The 24473-nt window shown below is 41.8% G+C and overlaps 1 protein-coding gene across 1 annotated transcript in view; it reads left to right on the top strand.

The window, feature by feature from the left end:
- Positions 1-24473, top strand: part of LOC126100858 (integrator complex subunit 10) — a 132027-nt gene that overhangs the window by 97484 nt on the left and 10070 nt on the right. Inside the window, exons 11-12 of the mRNA XM_049911526.1 lie at positions 2913-3092; positions 18546-18802. Coding sequence (XP_049767483.1) covers positions 2913-3092; positions 18546-18802 — 437 coding nt within the window. The remainder of the gene's footprint in view (positions 1-2912; positions 3093-18545; positions 18803-24473) is intronic.

The following is a 24473-nucleotide window of genomic DNA, read 5'->3' as shown; positions in this document are numbered from 1 at the left end:
GCAGCACCTCCTGTTTCGTGCAGCTAGTGCCCCGGTGATTTTTCAGCGTTTTTTGGAACAAGTGATGATAACCATTCCAGGGTGCAACAACTATCTGGATGATACTGCTGTTATGGGTGCATCCATGGAGGAGCATTTACGTAACTTATGCATCTTGTTCGCAGTCATCCATACTGAAGGTCTGAAATGCTACTTGGCCAGTCAAATTTTTTCAGCCATCCATTGTGTACTTGAAGTTTGAGGCATTAAGCCTTTATATCATCATGTTACCCATGTCACAGCTCTGCCTCGCCCTATCAATATCGAATAACTCCAAGAATTTTTAGGCAAAATTGCATACTATCATAACTTTGTTCTGGGTGCAGCCACATTGGCCAATATTCTCCGTGAGGTGCTCCACAAGAACATTCCTTTTTGACGGCTGCCAGCCTGTGAGCACAGGTTCACACTTTTGAAACCTAACTTACATTCTGCATCTTGTTTGGCTATTTTGCATCCTGACTGATGGCTGGTTTTGGATATTTATGCCTTTTAGTGTGGCGTCGAGGCCACTCTAGCACATCGCTGTGAAGATGGTTCCAAATGTCCAATACATTACATATCAGAAACACTCATCTTCACTCAGCAACATCACTCCAAAGTGGAAAAGACTGTGCTTTCTATTGTCTATGTCCTAACAAAGTTTCATGTGTTCCTGTATGGATCTGAATTTCACATCATTACTGACCACAAGTCCTTAGTTTCATTGTTTAATCCTTCTGCTTCTTTGCCCAACACAGTGGCACATAGCCTCTAGTATTGGGTCTTGTTTCTGTCTCGCTACAACTATAAAATACATTTTCAACCTTGTGTACAACATGCCTATGCCAATGCACTGTCCCAACTTCTGATGGGACTGGATCCAACTTTTGACCAGATTGAACTCCTTTGTTTCCACTTAGATGCGGCACAATGTACAGTGCAAGGGTTTCCTATTACGGATTCCCAGATTGCATCTTATCCGGTTTTGTGTTAAGTTGTCTGCCTCAATCAGAATGGTTGGCCAGGCCCTCTGATCCTTTGTGTAACTATTTTGCACTTTGTCACCGCCTTTCGGTATTTGATAGTGTTCTCTTAGTTATGGACAGCCTGTCACCCAGGGTTGTGATTCTGACTGCCCTGGGGAATTCCTACATCAGGGACATTAGAGAGTGTCACATACCAAATCATTGGCTTGTTGGCAAGTGTTTTGACCCGTCATTGACAGCAACATTTTGCTCTTGTCATGGCTTCCCCTCAATGTGTTACCCAATAGACAGAGCCATGGGCATGCATGGGAATGCGTCCATGTTGATTTCGTGCAACCCTTCCTAAATTCTTACTGGGTTTTGGTTGTCAATGCTTTCTCTGAATTTCCATACGTTATCTGATGTCCTTCAATGTCAGCTGCAGCTACTATTCAGGCCATCTCTGAATTTTTTTTTTTTTTCCTGGAAGGATTGCCTTATATGCTAATGACAGATAATGGCCCACAGTCTGTGTTCAGACCTTCCACAATTTTGCACCCATCAATGCATTCGCCAAGTGACTGCCCCTCCCTTATGCCCCTAATATAATGGCAAGACAGAATGTCTCATCCATGAAGAAGTATGCCACAGACTCCTCCACAGATGATGCCGTGCCTCATTTCTTGAGTACCTACAGGTCTACGCCAGTGAGTGGTCCGAGTCCAGTTGAGATACTCAACACTTATCAGCCACACGCCCTCCTGCATCTGCTGATGCTGCTTCACCAACTGTTGGCATATTCCTTGTCATGGTTCGCTCTTGGATCCACGGTCTGGGTTCGAAGGGTTTGGCCACCAATCCAAGTGGATTCTGGTCAAAGTCCAGAGCTGCCACAGGTGTCACTCTGTATGGTGTGCAACAGTGAGAGGCTAGTGGCATGCCACCATGGCCATTTGCATCCTCGCACCATGGCGAGGGCTGCGGATCGTCTTTTGCCACCATCACCTTCTCCCTCAGCGCCTTTCCAGGCCTCACGAGGCATCCCTGCTGTGGGGGCAGACCTGCCCTCCTTGTGGATGTCACCACCTCCTGTCTCTCCTCTTGAGTCTGGCCCTCATGTAACTGTTGCCAGCCCGTCCTGCTATTCTGCCACTGGCAGGACTGGTGCTGTCAAGTCCTCCAACTCTGGCATCCCTGGCAGCCCCGCCAAAGTGGCTGGCACCTTCTCTGTCAGTGCAGTTCCACCACATAATGGACCTGGACCTCAGGATACTACTACTCCCTTTGTTACATGTCTTCAAGGGGGACTGGCCACTGCACATGTCCTTGGACACGCAATGTCCACTCCTGTTCACCAGTTCTGACCAGGAATCTCATGCCACCTCTGCCATCGTCATCACCTGCGGCACCCGCCACAGAGGCTGTGCCTGTTTCAACAGTCACCCTGATGCCCTTATTGTAGGAGTGCCCTTTCCCCAAAGATGGGTGGATGTTATAACTCTGTGCATAATACCTGGATACATGGCATAAAACTAGGCCTCCGGTGTGCTAAACCACCAATGGAAACTGTGCGGACTGGCCACCAGAGGCTGTCTGCAGTGGTCCACATGTCTCATGTGCATGGCTTGACTTTCACCACTCCATCTATTGGAGTCCTCCTCCATATAAGTACAATGCAGCAGGCACTTGCTCTCAGATTGTGTTCTTACTGTTTAGTTGTATCAGCTTCAATATTTGTTGTTCGTTTTTATGTGGAAGAGTAAACTTCGGTTAACTGTGAACCAATTAAGAACTAATATATCCCTGTTAATTGTGCATTTGTTGAAATGTTGCAGAATATTTCATTTAATCAACACAGCTTGTTGTCAGACATGTATTTTCTCTATGGTATGCATTGACAGAATGTGTTCCCCATTTCTGTTCCAGGCAGCAGTGGAACAGGTGATGCAAGTGGTCACTATTTTGTCAGCAGTGCCTGCTTCCTCTCCTTTTGTACCAGGAAGCTTACAGCAAGTATCCCGCTCTGGTCGTCACCTGCACTTCCTTCCCATAGGGAGGTCTCATCTGCTGTACTACTGTGTGAAGCTAGTATTAGCCACGCTTAAGGTACTTCATTAGCTTTAGTTAGTTAATCATGAATTAAAGAGGGTCCACTAGTGTTTTCCTTTAATATCCAAACATGTTTTTCCACAATTATGACATCCTCAGTGTGTTTTTTCTTTTATTTTTTCCTGAGATACATACAGATTTTATTTAGGGTAAGAAATATGTTACATTGGATTTTGTTGTTATTTAAATCTTATGCACTTTACCTTTGATTTACATTGTGTGTCTCCTGTAGCTGCAAACCAAAGTCAGCCACAGGTTTAAAGTAATACACTGTATCACCTGCAAACATAAAGGATGTTAGGGCATTGATTGCACTAAATCTTTGTTTAGAAACACATTCCGGTAAAAACATGGATTGTGTGCTTTTTTTAGCTTTACAATTGCTGTGTTTGGCTTTCCTGCTCTGTGACTGGTTTTTATTTGCATGCCAAACATGTTCTTGTTGTTGTTTGTGTGTTTAGAATTACCTCTGGACATTGGTAAAAAATTTTTGAGAGCCGTTGGTATGGAGAACTGTTTGAGGTGATTGTTATTCATGGATTATTTTTCATTTTTAACAAAGTTTACTCATGTTTTGTCTTGTTCATTGGTGTATTCTGTGTCTTGTTATATTACTGGGCTTGTGCACAAATTTTTCTGCAGTTTTTTGATATGCGTTTGACGGCCTTTGGTTCACTCTTTTGTTATCGATTGAAAGCTGCAAAATTTGATTTGTGTCATTTGTTTTCTTTGTATATTGGGGGGGGGGGGGGGGGAGATGAGGGGTACGTAGTTCATTTAGAGTGTTGAGCCCTGTGTATAGCTCTGTGGATGTCATAGTTTCATTCTATTGTAAAAAAAAATGGTACAAATGATTGCTGTTTTAGGATCTGTATGTCTGTTTCTATACCACTGGAGAAGTGGCTGTTTTTAATGGGGTGGTTTGACAACAAAATAATGCAGTACCAGAAACATTATGGGAAAACAAGGTATAAATGTGACATATAGAACAATCAGTACTCTGCAAAAAAATTAAGAAAGTGTTCTTAAATGTTCTGTGTGTCTTGCCCTGAAATGTCTACTTATCTGTCTGATGTATACTGAAGCATCATCTTTGCAGGTTAATTAGTATATACCTACTGTGTTATATTTATCTATGGTGATGTTGGGTATTTTTAATTTTTTCTACAGAGTATTGTTTGTTCTATTTGTCACATTTATACCATATTTCTTTTAATGTTTCCAATTCTGTGTTATTTTGTTATCAAATCATGGTGCATGATATGTATTCTTGTTGATTGTGGTTTTTTCGTCTTGTATTCTGTGTGTGTTCTCTTCTGTGTGGTTGTTACTGGTGTGTTGAGCTGTAATATGTTGCGTGTGTTCCATGTTAGTTGTGTTCTTATTTTGTGTTTCAGAGTATCTACACTGTTTGTTTTGTAACAATTTTCTGTGCCAACCTTTTAAATTATGTTTCGTTATTCTGTGTATCTCTCTCTCCATTGGAATTCTGTTCAGTCTGTGTAGTTTGTGAATAATCGTACTGGTGGATGTAGATTTTTCCATGTATTGAGAATCAGTGGATGATTTTTTTTTCTATTGTGATGTCTAGGAAAGTTATTTTTTGTCTGTTTTGGTTTCAAGGGTGAAATGGATTTTTACAGTATTGATGTGTCTGTGTAACTGTAGTATCTGATCATGTGTTTCATCTACCAAGCAAATTATGTCATCAATGTATTGGTACCAGTACCAGAATACCTTTTTTATTGTTTTGCTTTTATTATTACTTCAAAGATTTTGTTTTCACATTTATTATGGAAGATGATGGCGAGCAAGCCACTTATAGGTGATCCCTATAACTAGTCATTCCTGTTGGATGTACAACTCATCTTTAAATATGAAATAATGATGTCCTGTGATTACTTTCAAAATTGTCAAGATTTCTTGTGTCTTTGTTTCTGGGATATGAAATAATTTTGTTCTGTGATTACTTTCCAAATGGTCAGGATTTCTTTTTTTTTCTGGGATAATGTTTATCTCTGTCTTAATCGTGTGTCAATTATTTTGATTTGTTTCTTCAGCAGGTATGTGTGTGTTAGACACACAAACAAACACAAACATACACACAAAATTCAAGCTTTCCCAACAAACGGTTGCTTCGTCAGGAAAGAGCGAAGGAGAGGGAAAGACGAAAGGATGTGGGTTTTAAGGGAGAGGGTAAGGAGTCATTCCAATCCCGGGAGCGGAAAGACTTACCTTAGGGGGAAAAAAGGACAGGTATACACTCGCACACACACACATATCCATCCGCATATACACAGACACAAGCAGACATTTGTAAAGGCAAAGAGTATATATCAGTGTAACCTCAGATGCCCCCCATGAACCATGGACCTTGCCGCTGGTGGGGAGGCTTGCGTGCCTCAGCGATACAGATGGCCGTACTGTAGGTGCAACCACAACGGAGGGGTATCTGTTGAGAGGCCAGACAAACATGTGGTTCCTGAAGAGGGGCAGCAGCCTTTTCAGTAGTTGCAGGGGCAACAGTCTGGATGATTGACTGATCTGGCCTTGTAACATTAACCAAAACGGCCTTGCTGTGCTGGTACTGCGAACGGCTGAAAGCAAGGGGAAACTACAGCCGTAATTTTTCCCGAGGACATGCAGCTCTACTGTATGATTAAATGATGATGACGTCCTCGTGGGTAAAATATTCCGGAGGTAAAATAGTCCCCCATTCGGATCTCCGGGCGGGGACTACTCAGGAGGACGTCGTTATCAGGAGAAAGAAAACTGGCGTCCTACGGATCGGAGCGTGGAATGTCAGATCCCTTAATCGGGCAGGTAGGTTAGAAAATTTAAAAAGGGAAATGGATAGGTTAAAATTAGATATAGTGGGAATTAGTGAAGTTCGGTGGCAGGAGGAACAAGACTTTTGGTCAGGTGATTATAGGGTTATAAATACAAAATCAAATAGGGGTAATGCAGGAGTAGGTTTAATAATGAATAAAAAAATAGGAGTGCGGGTTAGCTACTACAAACAGCATAGTGAACGCATTATTGTGGCCAAGATAGACACAAAGCCCATGCCTACTACAGTAGTACAAGTTTATATGCCAACTACCTCTGCAGATGATGAAGAAATAGATGAAATGTATGACGAGATAAAAGAAATTATTCAGGTAGTGAAAGGAGACGAAAATTTAATAGTCATGGGTGACTGGAATTCGTCAGTAGGAAAAGGGAGAGAAGGAAACATAGTAGGTGAATATGGATTGGGGGGAAGGAATGAAAGAGGAAGCCGCCTTGTAGAATTTTGCACAGAGCATAACTTAATCATAGCCAACACTTGGTTCAAGAATCATAAAAGAAGGTTGTATACCTGGAAGAATCCTGGAGATACTAGTAGGTATCAGATAGATTATATAATGGTAAGACAGAGATTTAGGAACCAGGTTTTAAATTGTAAGACATTTCCTGGGGCAGATGTGGATTCTGACCACAATTTATTGGTTATGAACTGCAGATTGAAACTGAAGAAACTGCAAAAAGGTGGGAATTTAAGGAGATGGGACCTGGATAAACTGAAAGAACCAGAGGTTGTACAGAGTTTCAGAGAGAGCATAAGGGAACAATTGACAGGAATGGGGGAAAGAAATACAGTAGAAGAAGAATGGGTAGCTCTGAGGGATGAAGTAGTGAAGGCAGCAGAGGATCAAGTAGGTAAAAAGACGAGGGCTAATAGAAATCCTTGGGTAACAGAAGAAATATTGAATTTAATTGATGAAAGGAGAAAATATAAAAATGCAGTAAATGAAGCAGGCAAAAAGGAATACAGACGTCTCAAAAATGATATCGACAGGAAGTGCAAAATGGCTAAGCAGGGATGGCTAGAGGACAAATGTAAGGATGTAGAGGCTTGTCTCACTAGGGGTAAGATAGATACTGCCTACAGGAAAATTAAAGAGACCTTTGGAGAGAAGAGAACCACTTGTATGAATATCAAGAGCTCAGATGGCAACCCAGTTCTAAGCAAAGAAGGGAAGGCAGAAAGGTGGAAGGAGTATATAGAGGGTTTATACAAGGGCGATGTACTTGAGGACAATATTATGGAAATGGAAGAGGATGTAGATGAAGACGAAATGGGAGATAAGATACTGCGTGAAGAGTTTGACAGAGCACTGAAAGACCTGAGTCGAAACAAGGCCCCGGGAGTAGACAACATTCCATTTGAACTACTGATGGCCTCGGGAGAGCCAGTCATGACAAAACTCTACCATCTGGTGAGCACGATGTATGAGACAGGCGAAATACCCTCAGACTTCAAGAAGAATATAATAATTCCAATCCCAAAGAAAGCAGGTGTTGACAGATGTGAAAATTACCGAACTATCAGTTTAATAAGTCACAGCTGCAAAATACTAACGCGAATTCTTTACAGACGAATGGAAAAACTAGTAGAAGCCGACCTCAGGGAAGATCAGTTTGGATTCCGTAGAAATGTTGGAACACGTGAGGCAATACTGACCTTACGACTTATCTTAGAAGAAAGATTAAGAAAAGGCAAACCTACGTTTCTAGCATTTGTAGACTTAGAGAAAGCTTTTGACAATGTTAACTGGAATACTCTCTTTCAAATTCTGAAAGTGGCAGGGGTAAAATACAGGGAGCGAAAGGCTATTTACAATTTGTACAGAAACCAGATGGCAGTTATAAGAGTCGAGGGACATGAAAGGGAAGCAGTGGTTGGGAAAGGAGTAAGACAGGGTTGTAGCCTCTCCCCGATGTTATTCAATCTGTATATTGAGCAAGCAGTAAAGGAAACAAAAGAAAAATTCGGAGTAGGTATTAAAATTCATGGAGAAGAAGTAAAAACTTTGAGGTTCGCCGATGACATTGTAATTCTGTCAGAGACAGCAAAGGACTTGGAAGAGCAGTTGAACGGAATGGACAGTGTCTTGAAGGGAGGATATAAGATGAACATCAACAAAAGCAAAACGAGGATAATGGAATGTAGTCAAATTAAGTCAGGTGATGCTGAGGGAATTAGATTAGGAAATGAGACACTTAAAGTAGTAAAGGAGTTTTGCTATTTAGGGAGTAAAATAACCGATGATGGTCGAAGTAGAGAGGATATAAAATGTAGACTGGCAATGGCAAGGAAAGCGTTTCTCAAGAAGAGGAATTTGTTAACATCGAGTATAGGTTTAGATGTCAGGAAGTCGTTTCTGAAAGTATTTGTATGGAGTGTAGCCATGTATGGAAGTGAAACGTGGACGATAAATAGTTTAGACAAGAAGAGAATAGAAGCTTTCGAAATGTGGTGCTACTAGAAGATGCTGAAGATTAGATGGGTAGATCACATAACTAGTGAGGAGGTATTGAATAGAGTTGGGGAGAAGAGGAGCTTGTGGCACAACTTGACTAGAAGAAGGGATTGGTTGGTAGGACATGTTCTGAGACATCGAGGGATCACAAATTTAGCATTGGAGGGCAGTGTGGAGGGTAAAAATCGTAGAGGGAGACCAAGAGATGAATACACTAAGCAGATTCAGAAGGATGTAGGTTGCAGTAGATACTGGGAGATGAAGAAGCTTGCACAGGATAGAGTAGCATGGAGAGCTGCATCAAACCAGTCTCAGGACTGAAGACCACAACAACAACAACAACCTCAGATGGTAGTAGTGTAGCTGTGTTGGGCATATTCATAGTTTTGATTTTCCCCACTTGGTATTATTGGTGTTTTCTAAGCTTCTGTTGTTTGTATATGTGGAGTGGCTTCACAGAAAAGTGTGCATGTGTCTTGCTAAATGATATGCTGGTACAGTTTTGAAATCTAACACAGGTCTGATTGGAACATTGGGCTTGTGAATTTTCTGTAGACTATTGAGTGTGAGTGCTTTGGGGTTATTTTGTATTGTTCTTTTTATTTGGCTTTGTGACAGGGTGGATCTGTTGTTTGCATGTCTCTTTGGAATCCTTGGATGAATTCACTTTTTAAATTTTGTTATTTTGCTTTCTGTTATGAACAACAGTGTTTTCTTAATGTAGTCCCTTTCATATGTGACAACCATTCTTCTGTCCTTGTCTGCCCTTGTGAGCATTGCATTGTGTTTTTTTCAGTTTTTTGTACATGTCTGTGCCAGTTTTCCCCTCTGTGGTTAACTTGAACCATTGATAGTATTTTTGTTCTTCCTAACAATGTCTGGTTTCTTCTGCTGCCAGTTCTCTGGTGAGCTCTACATTGAATTTTCCGATACTTTTTCTTTCTTCCTGTTTTATTGTATATTTATTTTCTATAATAATGTTTTCTATTTTTCTTTGTGTGATTTGTGTTTTTAGATTGTATTTAAATCCCTTTTGGGGCAGTTCTTCCTGTGTTGAGAACATTATTTCTGTTAAATTGCCAACTTGTTCATAGAATGTGTGTTGGTGTGCATTATTCCTATTGTGTGTTTTCTGGTCTTGTTTCTCTAGCTTCTTTTACATTGTTGTTTCTATGTGAGATTTCACCTGTTCAGTAATGTCATTAAGTACTGTAGATTGTTTGATGTGATTGATTAATTCTAAATGTTTTTGTATAGTGTGGCTTTAAGAAGTTATTTCTTCAAGTACAGTTCTTGGATCTCCTTTCCAAGCCATGCAAATTCTGTTCTTCTTTCTTTTTTTCTGCATATGACGTGTTTACATTAACCTTGGCATAGATTTAACATTTTTAGATAAACATACTTTGTTAAACCTGATGCTTATTATGGTTTGCTGGAACTGCATTGCTGTATTTGTTGTAGAGCTTCGAGAAAAATGTCTGTAATGGCATGGAAACTATCGTACTGTGATTTTTAACTCTGTTTCCATGCTTGCAGAAAAATAATAATGAATTAAAGATGGGTCCACCCTTTTGCAAGTACAGAATTAATGTTTTTCCATAAAACCCAAACATGTTTCACCACAACTGTGGCATCCTCAGTGGGTTTTTTCATGAAATACGTACAACACATTTTATTTAGTTAATTAGTTAGGACCATTAATTATTCTGTTATGTTATGTTGTTTTTGTTGTGCATTGCACCAAAGTGAACGGGTATTTTACTGTTAATGTTTGACCATTGTGACTAAACAAAGGTAAATGGAATGTGGCTGTGTCAAGATACCCTTGCATGGAAATATTGGAGTGAATAACTCAAAATAGACATCAGTCACTCCAGGTGCCAATGATCAGTAATGTATGTCATAAAAAAAGCAATAGAGTCCCTTCATGTAATTTGCTGTCATGGTGGTTTATTAATGTTCTTTCCAGCTAATTCCCCATGTATCAAAAATTTTGATTCCTTGTTTTGCTCTCAGAACTTCCCCCTTCCTTGTACTAGTTCTTCAGGGTGTGTCACGGAAGATGCCTGGGAGAGGTCTACAGGTTGCGTCGCAAGGCCACAGCCACCACCACCACATCCTCCGGCTGCCACTGTGCCCAACTCTTTGCCACTAATCTGCCAGTAGTCAGCTGCATGCACACTTCTCCTGAGTTAAGCATAAACAATGTTGCCATCTGATTAACTTAAGCTTACCTTTATATACAGTAGGTGCTCAAAATGATGTCCCTATGTGGTAAAAGCAGCCTGGCATCTCCTGAACACTTTAGCAAACACTCAACGAATTTCAGCTGCCAAAATATGGGAAATAATTAGCCAAACCCTGCCTTCCAACTCTTCAAAAGTGGTGGGATTGGTTGCGTACACCTTCTCTTTTAACATTCCCCAAGGATAAAAATCACACCAATTTAGATCTGGAGAATGAGGACACCAGTCAATTGTCCTATCATCAACACACTTTGTATTGCTGTCATAGAAGCATTGGTGATGTGTGGTCTTGCGTTGTCGTGCATGAAATAACTGTACATCTGTTGGTTAGGTGTTAGTTCTTAAAAGACGCACATACCTGTCAGAATGTATTGCTTTATGTTAAAAGATTAGTCCAGTAATTCATCTTGCACTAACTGCACACCACACTCCTGTTTTCACATTTCACATCATGCACAGGCTGTTGATGTAATTCGTGAGGATTTTTGGAGCTCCAACATCGATTGTTTTGAGAATTTATATATCCTGACAAATGCAGCCATGCTTGATCGGGAAAAAAAAGCTTCTCAGGATCAACTTCCCCATTGTGCACAGACAGTAACAGCCAGTTGCAATAATGATGTCACGCAACAGTATCTGATTTCCTCAATTAATGCACTATCACTATTTTGTATAGTTTCAATTTCAGTTTGTGCACAGCTCTGTGATCAGATGCTCGTGACACTCCAGTCTGAAGTGCCAAATGGTGCAGAGATCTACTTGGATTTTTTTCAAGGCCTCCCGTATCTTATCTAATTTGTTTTTGGTTAAAAGATTAGGTTCTATAGGCCTTTTGTTTGTGTACTCAGATCCAGTCTCATGAAATTTCTTCATTAATCTGCATATCATCGAATCATTGGGAACATGTACACTGGGAAATTTTTGTATGAATTCAAGCTGACATTCCACATACGATTCTGTTTTTGCATAGTTCAACACAAGAAATGCTCATTGATCCTTCTTGTATACTGTACCGAATGGAAACTTGACAGGAAACCCAAAACAAAATACCTTAACACTCAGTGTAGAAGACGCGCTCAAGGTTTCTGTCTGAGGGCTGGACCCAGTGGCATACGAGCACCACAGATTTGGCATAGTTATAATAATTACATCTAGCAACAATATTTGAAGAGATTAAAATTGACAACAAAGGAACTCAAAAGAAAACACCAGTATACCAGATGGGCAGTGTAGGGAGCATGCGCAAAGTATTGGCGTCCGAGAACTACGCATAGCGACAACTGGCAGATGCAGCATCAGCAGCTGGCAAACATGCTGCAAGACCTGCAGACTCCTCCAGGTTGTCTTTCATGAGACACCTGTATAATCATATGGAAATGTCTTGAATCCCTGGTGTTGAATGCTTCAATTTCCATGATTTCCAGGTAACTGCAAAGACGATAATACTGGAGATATTTTATTTATCTTGTCATATTTTATTGATGATGAGTTGTATTGTGGTCTTGTTTAAAAGACCTCAGATATGCAGAGGTCTCCCATATCTCTCCTTGATCTTAATTCTCTGGCAGAAAAACCCCTTCCCATCAGAGTAAAATCGTCTGTGTCCCACTCTGTTGTTAGCCACTTTCTCAAAGTCCTCAGTAGCAGGAACCTGACTCTGGAATAACCTCCCACAGTATATTAGAGAACTGAATAACATCTCCAGCATCAGAAGACAGTTAATGACATATCTGCTGAAGCACCAGTAATGATTGTCATTGTCCATGCACACCCTTCTTTCCAATCAGATCTTCCTCATTTCCCAATATTCTTAGGTGGTGCAGTCTCCTTAAATTTCCTTTCCTCAGAACACGCTATATCAGAAAACATCTATTTTGTACACCTTTAAATTCTTTTTATATCTGCTACTATCGTTATTGTTGTCATTATAACTGTTACTATTACCACCATTAGTGGCAGCAGCAGCAGCAGTAGTAGTACACGTACTACCAGTATTAACTTTATTAGTTCATAGTCAGTACTATTTACTGACTTGTCTCTGTAAACATTCAAATCATTTTAATACTATTTGTCATATTAAAATTGTTATTCCCAAAGTGAATAAAAAGAAGTACTGTGTGAGAGAAACCATGGTCTGATGTAAGAGAGGGCTTGATGGACCTAATGAGACCAGTTTAAATAAATAAATCTGCTGACAATACTATACGCTTAGCAGTGTGGAAATACTGGAAATTAGTGCCAAGAAAACACTGAACGCTTTCCATAATTTAGGTACCTACAAGCCTTATATCTAACAAATTAAGATGCAAGTAATTATTAAAACCATATTCTTCAGATGTAGACTCTCCTGTCCACTTCACTCAATCCTCCTCAACTCAGAGTGCCACTTTCCTGCATGTTGGCCTCCTCCTCTGCTGGCTCCATCCACACCTCTATTCACATTAAACCCACCAACCTCCCAGCTGTACCTGCATTTCAACAACTGTTACCCCTTTTACACCAGCCTGGCCACCTGGGTGAGGCATATCTGCAGTGATAAGTACTCCTTTGCCCAGTATGCTGAAGGTTTCACCAACACCTTTTCACAGACAGGCACTACCCCTCAGACCTAGTCCACAGATCTTCCATGTCATTTCCCCACATACCCCCAATCCTCCCACCATCCCCAAGAAACAGCTACTAAAGAGTGCCCTCTTCTTCACCCAGTACTGTCCCAGACCCTTCATCAGGGCTTTGATTAACTACATATCATGCCCTGAAATGAGGGATAACCGAGGTCCTTCCCATCCCTCCTAAAGTGACCAGTCTCCACAGAATCCTAGTCTGTCCCTATGCCACTCCCAGTCCCAACCCCCAGCCACTCCCTGTAGAAGATCCTGTTGCAAGATCTGCCCAATCCACCTCCGAGCACTTCCTACTATAGTCCTGTCACGAGCTTACCCTACTCCATCGGAGTCCGGGCCACATATGAAAGCAGCCGTTTGATGTACCAGCTCTGTTGCAATCATTGCACAGCTTTTTATATTGGTATGACTACCAACGAGCTATACCAATATAAAAAGCTGTGCAGTGATTGCAACAGAGTTGGTATATCACACGGCTGCTTTCATATGTGGCCCGGACTCCGATGGACTACCAACAAGCTCTTCCCCCCATGAACCATGGACCTCGCCGTTGGTGGGGAGGCTGGCATGCCTCAGTGATACAGATAGCTGTACCATAGGTGCAACCACAATGGAGGGGTATCTGTTGAGAGGCCAGACAAACGTGTGGTTCCTGAAGAGGGGCAGCAGCCTTTTCAGTAGTTGCAGGGGCAACAGCCTGGATGATTGACTGATCTGGCCTTGTAACACTAACCAAAATGGCCTTGCTGTTCTGGTAACTGGAAACGGCTGAAAGCAAGGGGAAACTACAGCCGTAATTTTTCCCGAGGGCATGCAGCTTTACTGTATGATTAAATAATGATGGCGTCCTCTTGGGTAAAATATTCCGGAGGTAAAATAGTCCCCCATTCGGATCTCGAGGCGGGGACTACTCAAGAGGACGTCGTTATCAGGAAAAAGAAAACTGGCATTCTACGGATCGGAGTGTGGAATGTCAGATCCCTTAATCGGGCAGGTAGGTTAGAAAATTTAAAAAGGGAAATGGATAGGTTTAAGTTAGATATAGTAGGAATTAGTGAAGTTTGGTGGCAGGAGGAACAAGACTTTTGGTCAGGTGAATACAGGATTATAAACACAAAATCAAATAAGGGTAATGCAGGAGTAGGTTTAATAATGAATAAAAAAAAAAAGGGGTACGGGTAAGCTACTACAAACAGCATAGTGAACGCATTATTGTGACTAAGATAGACACGAAGCCCACGCCTACTACAGTAGTACAAGTTTATATGCCAACTAGCTCTGCAGATGATGAAGAAATTGATGAAATGTATGCTGAAATAAAAGAAATTACTCAGATAGTGAAGGGAGACGAAAATTTAATAGTCATGGGTGACTGGAATTCGAGAGTAGGAAAAGGGAGAGAAGGAAACATAGTAGGTGAATATGGATTGGGGCTAAGAAATGAAAGAGGAAGCCGGCTGGTAGAATTTTGTGCAGAGCATAACTTAATCATAGCTACCACTTGGTTCAAGAATCATGAGAGAAGGTTGTATACATGGAAGAACCCTGGAGATACTAAAAGGTATCAGATAGATAATATAATGGTAAGACAGAGATTCAGGAACCAGTTTTAAATTGTAAGACATTTCCAGGGGCAGATGTGGACTCTGACCACAATCTATTGCTTATGAACTGTAGATTAAAACTGAAGAAACTGCAAAAAGGTGGGAATTTAAGGAGATGGGACCTGGATAAACTGACTAAACCAGAGGTTGTACAGAGTTTCAGGGAGAGCATAAGGGAACAATTGACAATAATGTGGGAAAGAAATACAGTAGAAGAAGAATGGCTAGCTTTGAGGGATGAAATACTGAAGGCAGCAGAGGATCAAATAGGTAAAAAGACGAGGGCTAGTAGAAACCCTTGGGTAACAGAAGAAATATTCAATGTAATTGATGAAAGTAGAAAATATAAAAATGCAGTAAATGAAGCAGGCAAAAAGGAATACAAACGTCTCAAAAATAATATTGACAGGAAGTGCAAAATGGCTAAGCAGGGATGGCTAGAGGACAAATGTAAGGATGTAGAGGCTTATCTCACTAGGGGTAAGATAGATACTGCCCACAGGAAAATTAGAGAGACCTATGGAGATAAGAGAGCCACTTGTATGAACATCAAGAGCTCAGATTGAAACCCAGTTCTAAGCAAAGAAGGGAAAGCAGAAACGTGGAAGGAGTATATAGAGGGTCTATAAAAGGGCGATGTACTTGAGGACAGTATTATGGAAATGGGAGAAGATGTAGATGAAGATGAAATGGGAGATATGATACTGCGTGAAGAGTTTGACAGAGCACTGAAAGACCTGAGTCGGAACAAGGCCCCCGGAGTAGACAACATTCCATCAGAACTACTGACGGCCTTGGGAGAGCCAGTCCTGACAAAACTCTACCGTCTGGTGAGCAAGATGTATGAGACAGGCGAAATACCCTCAGACTTCAAGAAGAATATAATAATTCCAATCCCAAAGAAAGCGGTGTTGACAGATTTGAAAATTACCGAACTATCAGTTTAATAAGTCACGGCTGCAAAATACTAACACAAATTCTTTACAGACGAATGGAAAAACTGGTAGAAGCCGACCTCGGGGAAGATCACTTTGGATTCCGTAGAAATGTTGGAACGCGTAAGGCAATACTGACCCTATAACTTATCTTAGAAGAAAGATTAAGGAAAGGCAAACCTACATTTCTACCATTTGTAGACTTGGAGAAAACTTTTGACAATGTTGACTGGAATACTCTCTTTCAAATTCTAAAGGTGGCAGGTGTAAAATACAGGGAGCGAAAGGCTATTTACAATTTGTACAGAAACCAGATGGCAGTTATAAGAGTCGAGGGGCATGAAAGGGAAGTAGTGGTTGGGAAGGGAGTGAGACAGGGTTGTAGCCTGTCCCCGATGTTATTCAATCTGTATATTGAGCAAGCAATAAAGGAAACAAAAGAAAAGTTTGGAGTAGATATTAAAATCCATGGAGAAGAAATAAAAACTTTTGAGGTTCGCTGATGACGTAATTCTGTCAGAGAGAGCAAGGGACTTGGAAGAGCAATTGAACGGAATGGACAGTGTCTTGAAAGGAGGGTATAAGATGAACATCAACAAAAGCAACACGAGGATAATGGAATGTAGTCGAATTAAGTTAGGCGATGCTGAGGGAATTAGATTAGGAAATGAGACACTTAAAGTAGTAAAGGAGTTTTGCTATTTGGGGAGCAAAATAACATGATGATCGAAGTAGAAAGGATATAAAGTGTAGACTGGCAATGGCAAGGAAAGCGTTTCTGAAGAAGAAAAATTTGTTAACATCGAGTATAGGTTTAGATGTCAGGAAGTCGTTTCTGAAAGTATTTGTATGGAGTGTAGCCATGTATGGAAGTGAAACGTGGACGATAAATAGTTTAGACAAGAAGAGAATAGAAGCTTTCGAAATGTGGTGCTACTAGAAGATGCTGAAGATTAGATGGGTAGATCACATAACTAGTGAGGAGGTATTGAATAGAGTTGGGGAGAAGAGGAGCTTGTGGCACAACTTGACTAGAAGAAGGGATTGGTTGGTAGGACATGTTCTGAGACATCGAGGGATCACCAGTTTAGTATTGGAGGGCAGCGTGGAGGGTAAAAATCGTAGAGGGAGACCAAGAGATGAATACACTAAGCAGATTCAGAAGGATGTAGGCTGCAGTAAGTACTGGGAGATGAAGAAGCTTGCACAGGATAGAGTAGCATGGAGAGCTGCATCAAACCAGTCTCAGGACTGAAGACCACAACAACAACAACAACAACCAACGAGCTGTCCACCAGGATAAACAACTACCATAAAACTGTGAGGCAGAGCAAAGTAGACCACCCTGTATCATAATATGCAGTGAATATAATGTACTTTTTTTCAGTGGCTGCTTCACAACCTGGACCATCTTGACCATTCCCTCCACCAGCAGCTTTTCTTAATTGTGCAGATGGAAGTTATCCTTACAACACATTCTCCACCCCCAAAATTATCCTGACCTCAACCTACAGTAATCTACTGTTCCGGTACCCTCCACCCAACAGTTTCCATCCCGTCTGTCCTAGCATCTCCTCCCTGTTCACATCAACTCACCCTCATTGTGTGCCACCCTCTGCCAGTGCACCCGTCTTTCCTCTTCCCTGCTCCTCTCCTTCTCCATTCCCTGTTTCCTCCCCACCTCCCTGCCCCACTGCCTCTCCATGCTGCACCTGGTGACAGTCTCGTTGTGCCTCCCATCTAGTCCCTGCACGCTCTGCCAGATGGAGACCTCCTCTCCCTTCAACTGTATCCTGCTGCCCCTTTCCCTTTCCTGCCGACTCCAGATTGCTGCTTTCATTCTAGTGAAATTGCATTCCACTCTGAGCTGCCGGAGATGGCACTCATGCATGCATGACATGTGCTTGTTTGTGTCTGCTATGCAGCATGTAATCCTTATGGTGAGTAGCAATATATCTCTCTTCTGTATATTTTAGACTGTGGTGAGCTACATACAAAACTAATGATGCCATGTAACCTGGAATGTGAAATGACCTTGACTACCGATGTTTGTCCTCATTGAATAATTGAGGTACCAGGCCACATTGACTTCTGCTCAAATAATGATAGCAAGTCTTCATTATTAAATTATTTCCTTAGAGAACTTGTACACTGCTGACATCACTCAGTACTTTTCTTAAAATTACATGTTGTGTGGTATCCAGTAGCTGGTTTATTTCTGAATTCCTAGATGAAAATGGAGTAAAAGAACTCTCTTTGTAGTCATTTTATTTTAAGGTCTATCTTGATTTTTTCCTCCCTCCCCCTCCCTCCACCCCCCACCCCCCCGCCCACCCCCTTTTGCATTGTTATGTCATCAGTCACTAACATTATTGTTGGAAACATGTTCTCATTCTTCCTGTGCTACTATCTAACATGATTGAAGTTTTAGGACTATATGATCCTTTTCAGTGATGATTTGCACATTTTTTCTTACATAAGATGAATCACATGAAAAAGACACACAACATATGCATTATCTTACTTGTCTGATGTTGGAAATGGAAGCCCCAATGTGGTTTTCATGAAATAATAATTTACTTTTTACTTTGTGGGTGTAAGATTGATAATGAGGGAACTGTAAGACAAGTGGGCAGGTATGCTAAGTGAAATGCATTGTAAGATTATAACTGGTTGGTGATTTTTCTAATTCACACCTTTTTTCCTTTTAACTGTGACAGATTATTTGTTTACAGAAATGTCTCCAAAGACCTGACTGTGACACGGATTTAATAATTGGGCACATGACAGTTCTTGTTCAGTTAGACTGGCCTCTGGAAGAAGAGCTTATGGATCAACTGGTGCAACAGATTCATCACAAGGGCAGTTTTACTTACTCTCCGTTCCAGCACTATGTCATTTCCATTGATCTCCTTGAAGAATTTGTGTACCTCACTACGGAACAAGGTGGAGCTATTCCACTTGAAATTGTGCCCAGCACACAACCATCAAGGTAATAAATCTAAATATTCTCATGGAAAGTGGTGTTTAACCTCTTTTAGATATCATGTACTAAAATGTGACTATTTATTTAGAAGCCTGTGAAACAAGAATAACTGACTTATAAACACACACATCTAAAAATCATCTTGAGGGTGAAGTTCTTTTGTCTGTGTTTGCTTTAACAGTAGCAGATGTTTTTGGGTGGGGTCCGCCTTTAGCAAAACACAATTTTGTTTTTTGTCCCAGACATGTTTCACTGCAGTTGCAGCATCATCAATGTTTTTTTTTATTATTATGGCTTCTTACCAATACACAGAGCTTCTCAATACACAGAAGTTGACAGTGAAGAAGATGACATAAAAAGAAAGGTTGCGGATGACAAACTGTAAAGAAAAACAGACACTGTAAAAATGTAATACAGCAGGAAAACCACACCATGTGGTAAGAATCCATAATAATAATAAAATAAACCTGACAATGCTGCAACTACAGTGAAACATGTCTGGGACAGAAGACAAAATTGTGTTTTGCTAAAGGCGGACCCCACCCAAAAAGCACATCTAAAAAGTTTTTTTGAATCTGTAAATGGTATGCCAGAAAGAAACTTCCAGGTTTAAAAGAACATTATGTTGAAAGCTTAGCAAATTTGTGGACAGCAGAAAGCAAGTGCTGTAGTGCCCTTGCTGTTTTCTTATTTATCCAGTCATACAACAGGAAAATGGGAAGCCTTAGAAATTAAACAATAATTAAAAACCAAGTGGAACTATATGGTTCCAGAGAACTTTTAAAGTCTCAAACATCTGTGATGTATACACGCAGACTGAAGCAACAAATGAAAATTTGTACTGAGGCCAGGATTAGAACCCGGGCCTCCTGCTCACTAATCGGATGTGCTACCCGCTACGCCACTCTGGCACAGAGGCTTTGCACAGCTGCACGGACCACCCTAGCACGCCTCCCTTCTCAGTCCAAATTCCCATTCACACTTCAGCCCACTTAGTATTCTCCCTTAACTAGAGCAGCATTGCAAAGGCTCTCCAACTGTGTAAAAATCAGACTGAAGCATGAATGGGAATTTGGATTGAGGAGGGAGACACACTAGGGTAGCCTGTGCAGGTGTGCGAAGCCACTGTGCCGGGATGATGTAGTGGTAAGCACATCTGCCTAATGGGCAGGAGATCTCAGTTTGAATCCCAGCCTTGGTACGAATTTTCATTTGTCACTTCAGTCCACATATATAAATAATTAAAAACAACAATGTAAGAAAAAAGATTTTTTTCTTACTGTAAAGAAGACATGTCAAACTTCCTGGCAGATTAAAACTGTGTGCCCGACCGAGACTCGAACTCGGGACCTTTGCCTTTCGCGGGCAAGTGCTCTACCAACTGAGCTACCGAAGCACGACTCACGCCCGGAACTCACAGCTTTACTTCTGCCAGTACCTCGTCTCCTACCTTCCAAACTTTACAGAAGCTCTCCTGCGAACCTGCAGAACTAGCACTCCTGAAAGAAAGGATATTGCGGAGAATGGCTTAGCCACAGCCTGGGGGATGTTTCCAGAATGAGATTTTCACTCTGCAGCGGAGTGTGCGCTGATATGAAACTTCCTGGCAGATTAAAACTGTGTGCCCGACCGAGACTCGAACTCGGGACCTTTGCCTTTCGCGGGCAAGTGCTCTACCAACTGAGTTACCGAAGCACGACCCACGCCCGGAACTCACAGCTTTACTTCTGCCAGTACTTCGTCTCCTACCTTCCAAACTTTACAGAAGCTCTCCTGCGAACCTGCAGAACTAGCACTCCTGAAAGAAAGGATATTGCGGAGAATGGCTTAGCCACAGCCTGGGGGATGTTTCCAGAATGAGATTTTCACTCTGCAGCGGAGTGTGCGCTGATATGAAACTTCCTGGCAGATTAAAACTGTGTGCCCGACCGAGACTCGAACTCGGGACCTTTGCCTTTCGCGGGCAAGTGCTCTACCAACTGAGCTACCGAAGCACGACTCACGCCCGGAACTCACAGCTTTACTTCTGCCAGTACCTCGTCTCCTACCTTCCAAACTTTACAGAAGCTCTCCTGCGGACCTGGAGAACTAGCACTCCTGAAAGAAAGGATATTGCGGAGAATGGCTTAGCCACAGCCTGGGGGATGTTTCCAGAATGAGATTTTCACTCTGCAGCGGAGTGTGCGCTGATATGAAACTTCCTGGCAGGAGAGCTTCTGTAAAGTTTGGAAGGTAGGAGACGAGGTACTGGCAGAAGTAAAGCTGTGAGTTCCGGGCGTGAGTCGTGCTTCGGTAGCTCAGTTGGTAGAGCACTTGCCCACGAAAGGCAAAGGTCCCGAGTTCGAGTCTCGGTCGGGCACACAGTTTTAATCTGCCAGGAAGTTTCATATCAGCACACACTCCGCTGCAGAGTGAAAATCTCATTCTGAAGACATGTCAAGTTGCACACAGTCACAATCAAAATACACTCTAATAAAGCTTTCGGCTACAGCCTTCGTCAGTAAAACACACACACACACACACACACACACACACACACACATATCTCATGCGCACACGACCACCAACTGCAGCAGCTCGGGCCAGAATGCAACATCACGTGGGTTGCAAGCAGAAATCTGGTCGGGGTGGGGAAGCGGGATGGGATAGTAGTGTACGGGTGGGGAGAAAGAAGAATGCTGTCTTGTGGAGTGTGCAGGGACTAGACAGCCAACGGGTGCAGCATCAGGATGTCCCATCATCTCCTCCCTATTCATCTCCCACCCTGTTTATTTGTGGCCCTCTGCCAATGCATCTGCCTGTTCTTCCCCACTCCTCTCCTTGTTTGCTTCTTTTTTTCCCCACCTCCTTGTCCCACAACCTCCTGACACTGTGCCTGTTGGCAATTTAGTCCCTGTACTCTCCACCAGGAAGTGTCTGTCTCTCTCTTTCTCTCTCTCCACTCATACACTAATATCTCTTATCTCTTCTCCTCGCCAGCCCCCTCCAGATTTCTGCTTACATCCCACATGATGCAGCATTCCAGCCCAAGATGTTCGAGTTGGTGCTCGTGTGTGTGAGGTGTGCTTCCTTTTTGTGGTGTGTGTTGGGGGGAGGAGGGGGCGGGGGTGTCTTTTACTGACAAAGGCTGTGGCTGAAAGCTTTATGTGAGTCTTAATTGTGCCTGCCTGCAGCTCGACGTGTCTTTTTTATGGTAAGTAGCAATCTGAAACTTCCTGGCAGATTAAAACTGTGTGCCCGACCGAGACTTGAACTCAGGAACTTTGCCTTTCGCGGGCAAGTGCTCTACCATCTGAGGTACCGAAGCACGACTCACGCCCGGTCCTCACAGCTTTACTTCTGCCAGTATCTCGTCTCCTGCCTTCCAAACCTTACAGAAGCTCTCCTGCGAACCTTGCAGAACTAGCACTCCTGAAAGAAAGGATACTGCGGAGACATGGCTTAGCCACAGCCTGGGGGATGTTTCCAGAATGAGATTTTCACTCTGCAGCGGAGTGTGCGCTGATATGAAACTTCCTGGCAGATTAAAACTGTGTACCTGACCGAGACTCGAACTCGGGACCTTTGCCTTTCGCGGCAAAGGCAAAGGCCCCGAGTTCGAGTCTTGGTCGGGCACACAGTTTTAATCTGCCAGGAAGTTTCATATCAGAGCACACTCTGCTGCAGAGTGAAAATCTCATTCTTCAGAGTAGCAATCTGTCTTTTCCTACATTGCCCATATTCCTATCTGGAGTTTCTATTGTTCGACTAAATGATTAAAAACATAGCCTACTTGTAAATCTACAAAGAATTTAATTAAGGATTTGTTATTTTTGTTAGATAGGTGACTAGCAGCAATACTCGTGGTAAAAAAGCTTCTCTTCTTGCGGCAAATAGCTAAGTGTGGTTTTATGATAAATAGCAATGAGACTATGTAGATATTAAGCTAACAATAGAACAGTAGGAGCATTTTTTCTTCCTTTCTTTTCTTTTTGCTGCCAAAATGGCAGTTTTTCTGCTGACTGTATTACGCTGAATTTAGCATGAGTAAACACAAATAAAGTATTTTAACAGTAGTTAACTATTAATGCAATTTGTAACAGTTACTTCTCTTTCTTAATGCACATTTGACTCACACCAGACCCCTGAAGCTTATCCATTTTGATAGGATCCACAGAATATTATGAATTATGTAAAAGAGGAAAAAGGCAAAACTCTGCAGCAAAATAACCAGTGTGACAGTTCACTCTCATAGCTAAGTAATGATCATGTAAATATTGTGCTGAATGAGTCTTCCAAGACAGGTTACATGTATGGCTCACAAGATGGCCTTTCCTCAGTTTCACATGTGTGGCTAGAAGAAAGATATGTTAGAATTAAGTTTCCCATTGACGACAAGATCATTAGAGGTGAAAACTAGCTGATGGAGGATAGGGAAAGCAGTTGGTCACAGTTTTGGTGAATTTTGGAACCATCCCAGCATTTGTCTGTAATGTTGTAAAAACACTACAAAAACCCCAATCAGGGTAGCCAGATATTAGTGAAACTGAAAAAGAACATAGAATATGCAGAAAATTTTAAATATGTATGAGTGTTGCTTGTGACTAAGTGCACTGCTGGTGTATAGAAGCAAGGGAATTATCCAAAAAATGGGAACTTGAAACATTTGTACTCGGAGCCAGCATTCTGCTTCTGCAGCATTCTGTGGCGGTCATAGCTCCCTCAAAATTTCTTTTCTTCTTTCATATGTGAATTCTGATGCTTCTCATGATTGTTCTGTTTATTGTCACAGCAAAAATGCTAAATAATTAATATTTCAATGGCATCTAGGAATGTAATCATGCTCATAGTGATGGATACAGTTTTTTTCCTCACTGCCAGTTTGTTTTTGAAATAATTAATTGTGTTATATCATTTAAGAAAAGTATGAAATTTTAAGACAGAAATACTGGCAAGTACTTACCTTCAATAAGCATAATATTTAGTATTGACAATAGGCGGTATCCTAGCTCTCAGAGCTCTTAATTCCTCCCTCAAGGAAGGAGGGAGGTAGGTCAGGGAAGTTTAAGAAGAAGGAAGGGCAGATCACCCAAACACACAGGCAATGAGAGGTACCCAGCTGTTGTGATTATTCAGTGGAACTTTAACAGATACTACTGTCAGTGTCATTCTCCAGGAATCTCATTCTACTGATGGTCTCTAGCCGACCCTTTGTGGGTACTGTATTTCTGATGGTACCAGTTTGGCCCTGTGAGAACTTCCGGTGGTGCCTGGACATTGGTCCATATGGATATTGTTAGTACAGTGATCCCACTTTGTACCATGTTGGAAACAGTTGCTGATCTGGTCCACTTAGACTCTGCCATCACAGTTTGAAATCTTTGCAATCTCTATCTCCCTCCTGCCAGGCCACCTGCGTATGCTACCCTAACTGCCCCTCCCTTCCTCCTCCTTGGGGATTTTAGTGCCCATCAGCCTTTCTGGGGCACTGCTTCTTCATCTAGTCGGGGGGAGGCTCCTCATTGACCAATTTCTAGTGGACCACAACCTGTGCCTTCTTAATGATGGTTCCCGTACTAATTTTAGTGCTGCATATGGCACTTTCTTTGCCATTGAGCTTTCACTCTCTTCCTCTCCCCTTCTCCCTACCTTACACTGGTCATCATACAATGAACTCTGTGATGATAGTGACCACTCC

The sequence above is a fragment of the Schistocerca cancellata genome, chromosome 9 (genome assembly GCF_023864275.1).
Source record: "Schistocerca cancellata isolate TAMUIC-IGC-003103 chromosome 9, iqSchCanc2.1, whole genome shotgun sequence".
NCBI lineage: Eukaryota > Metazoa > Arthropoda > Insecta > Orthoptera > Acrididae > Schistocerca > Schistocerca cancellata.
Note: the sequence above shows the minus strand (reverse complement) of the source record. Positions and strands in the feature narration are given on the sequence as shown.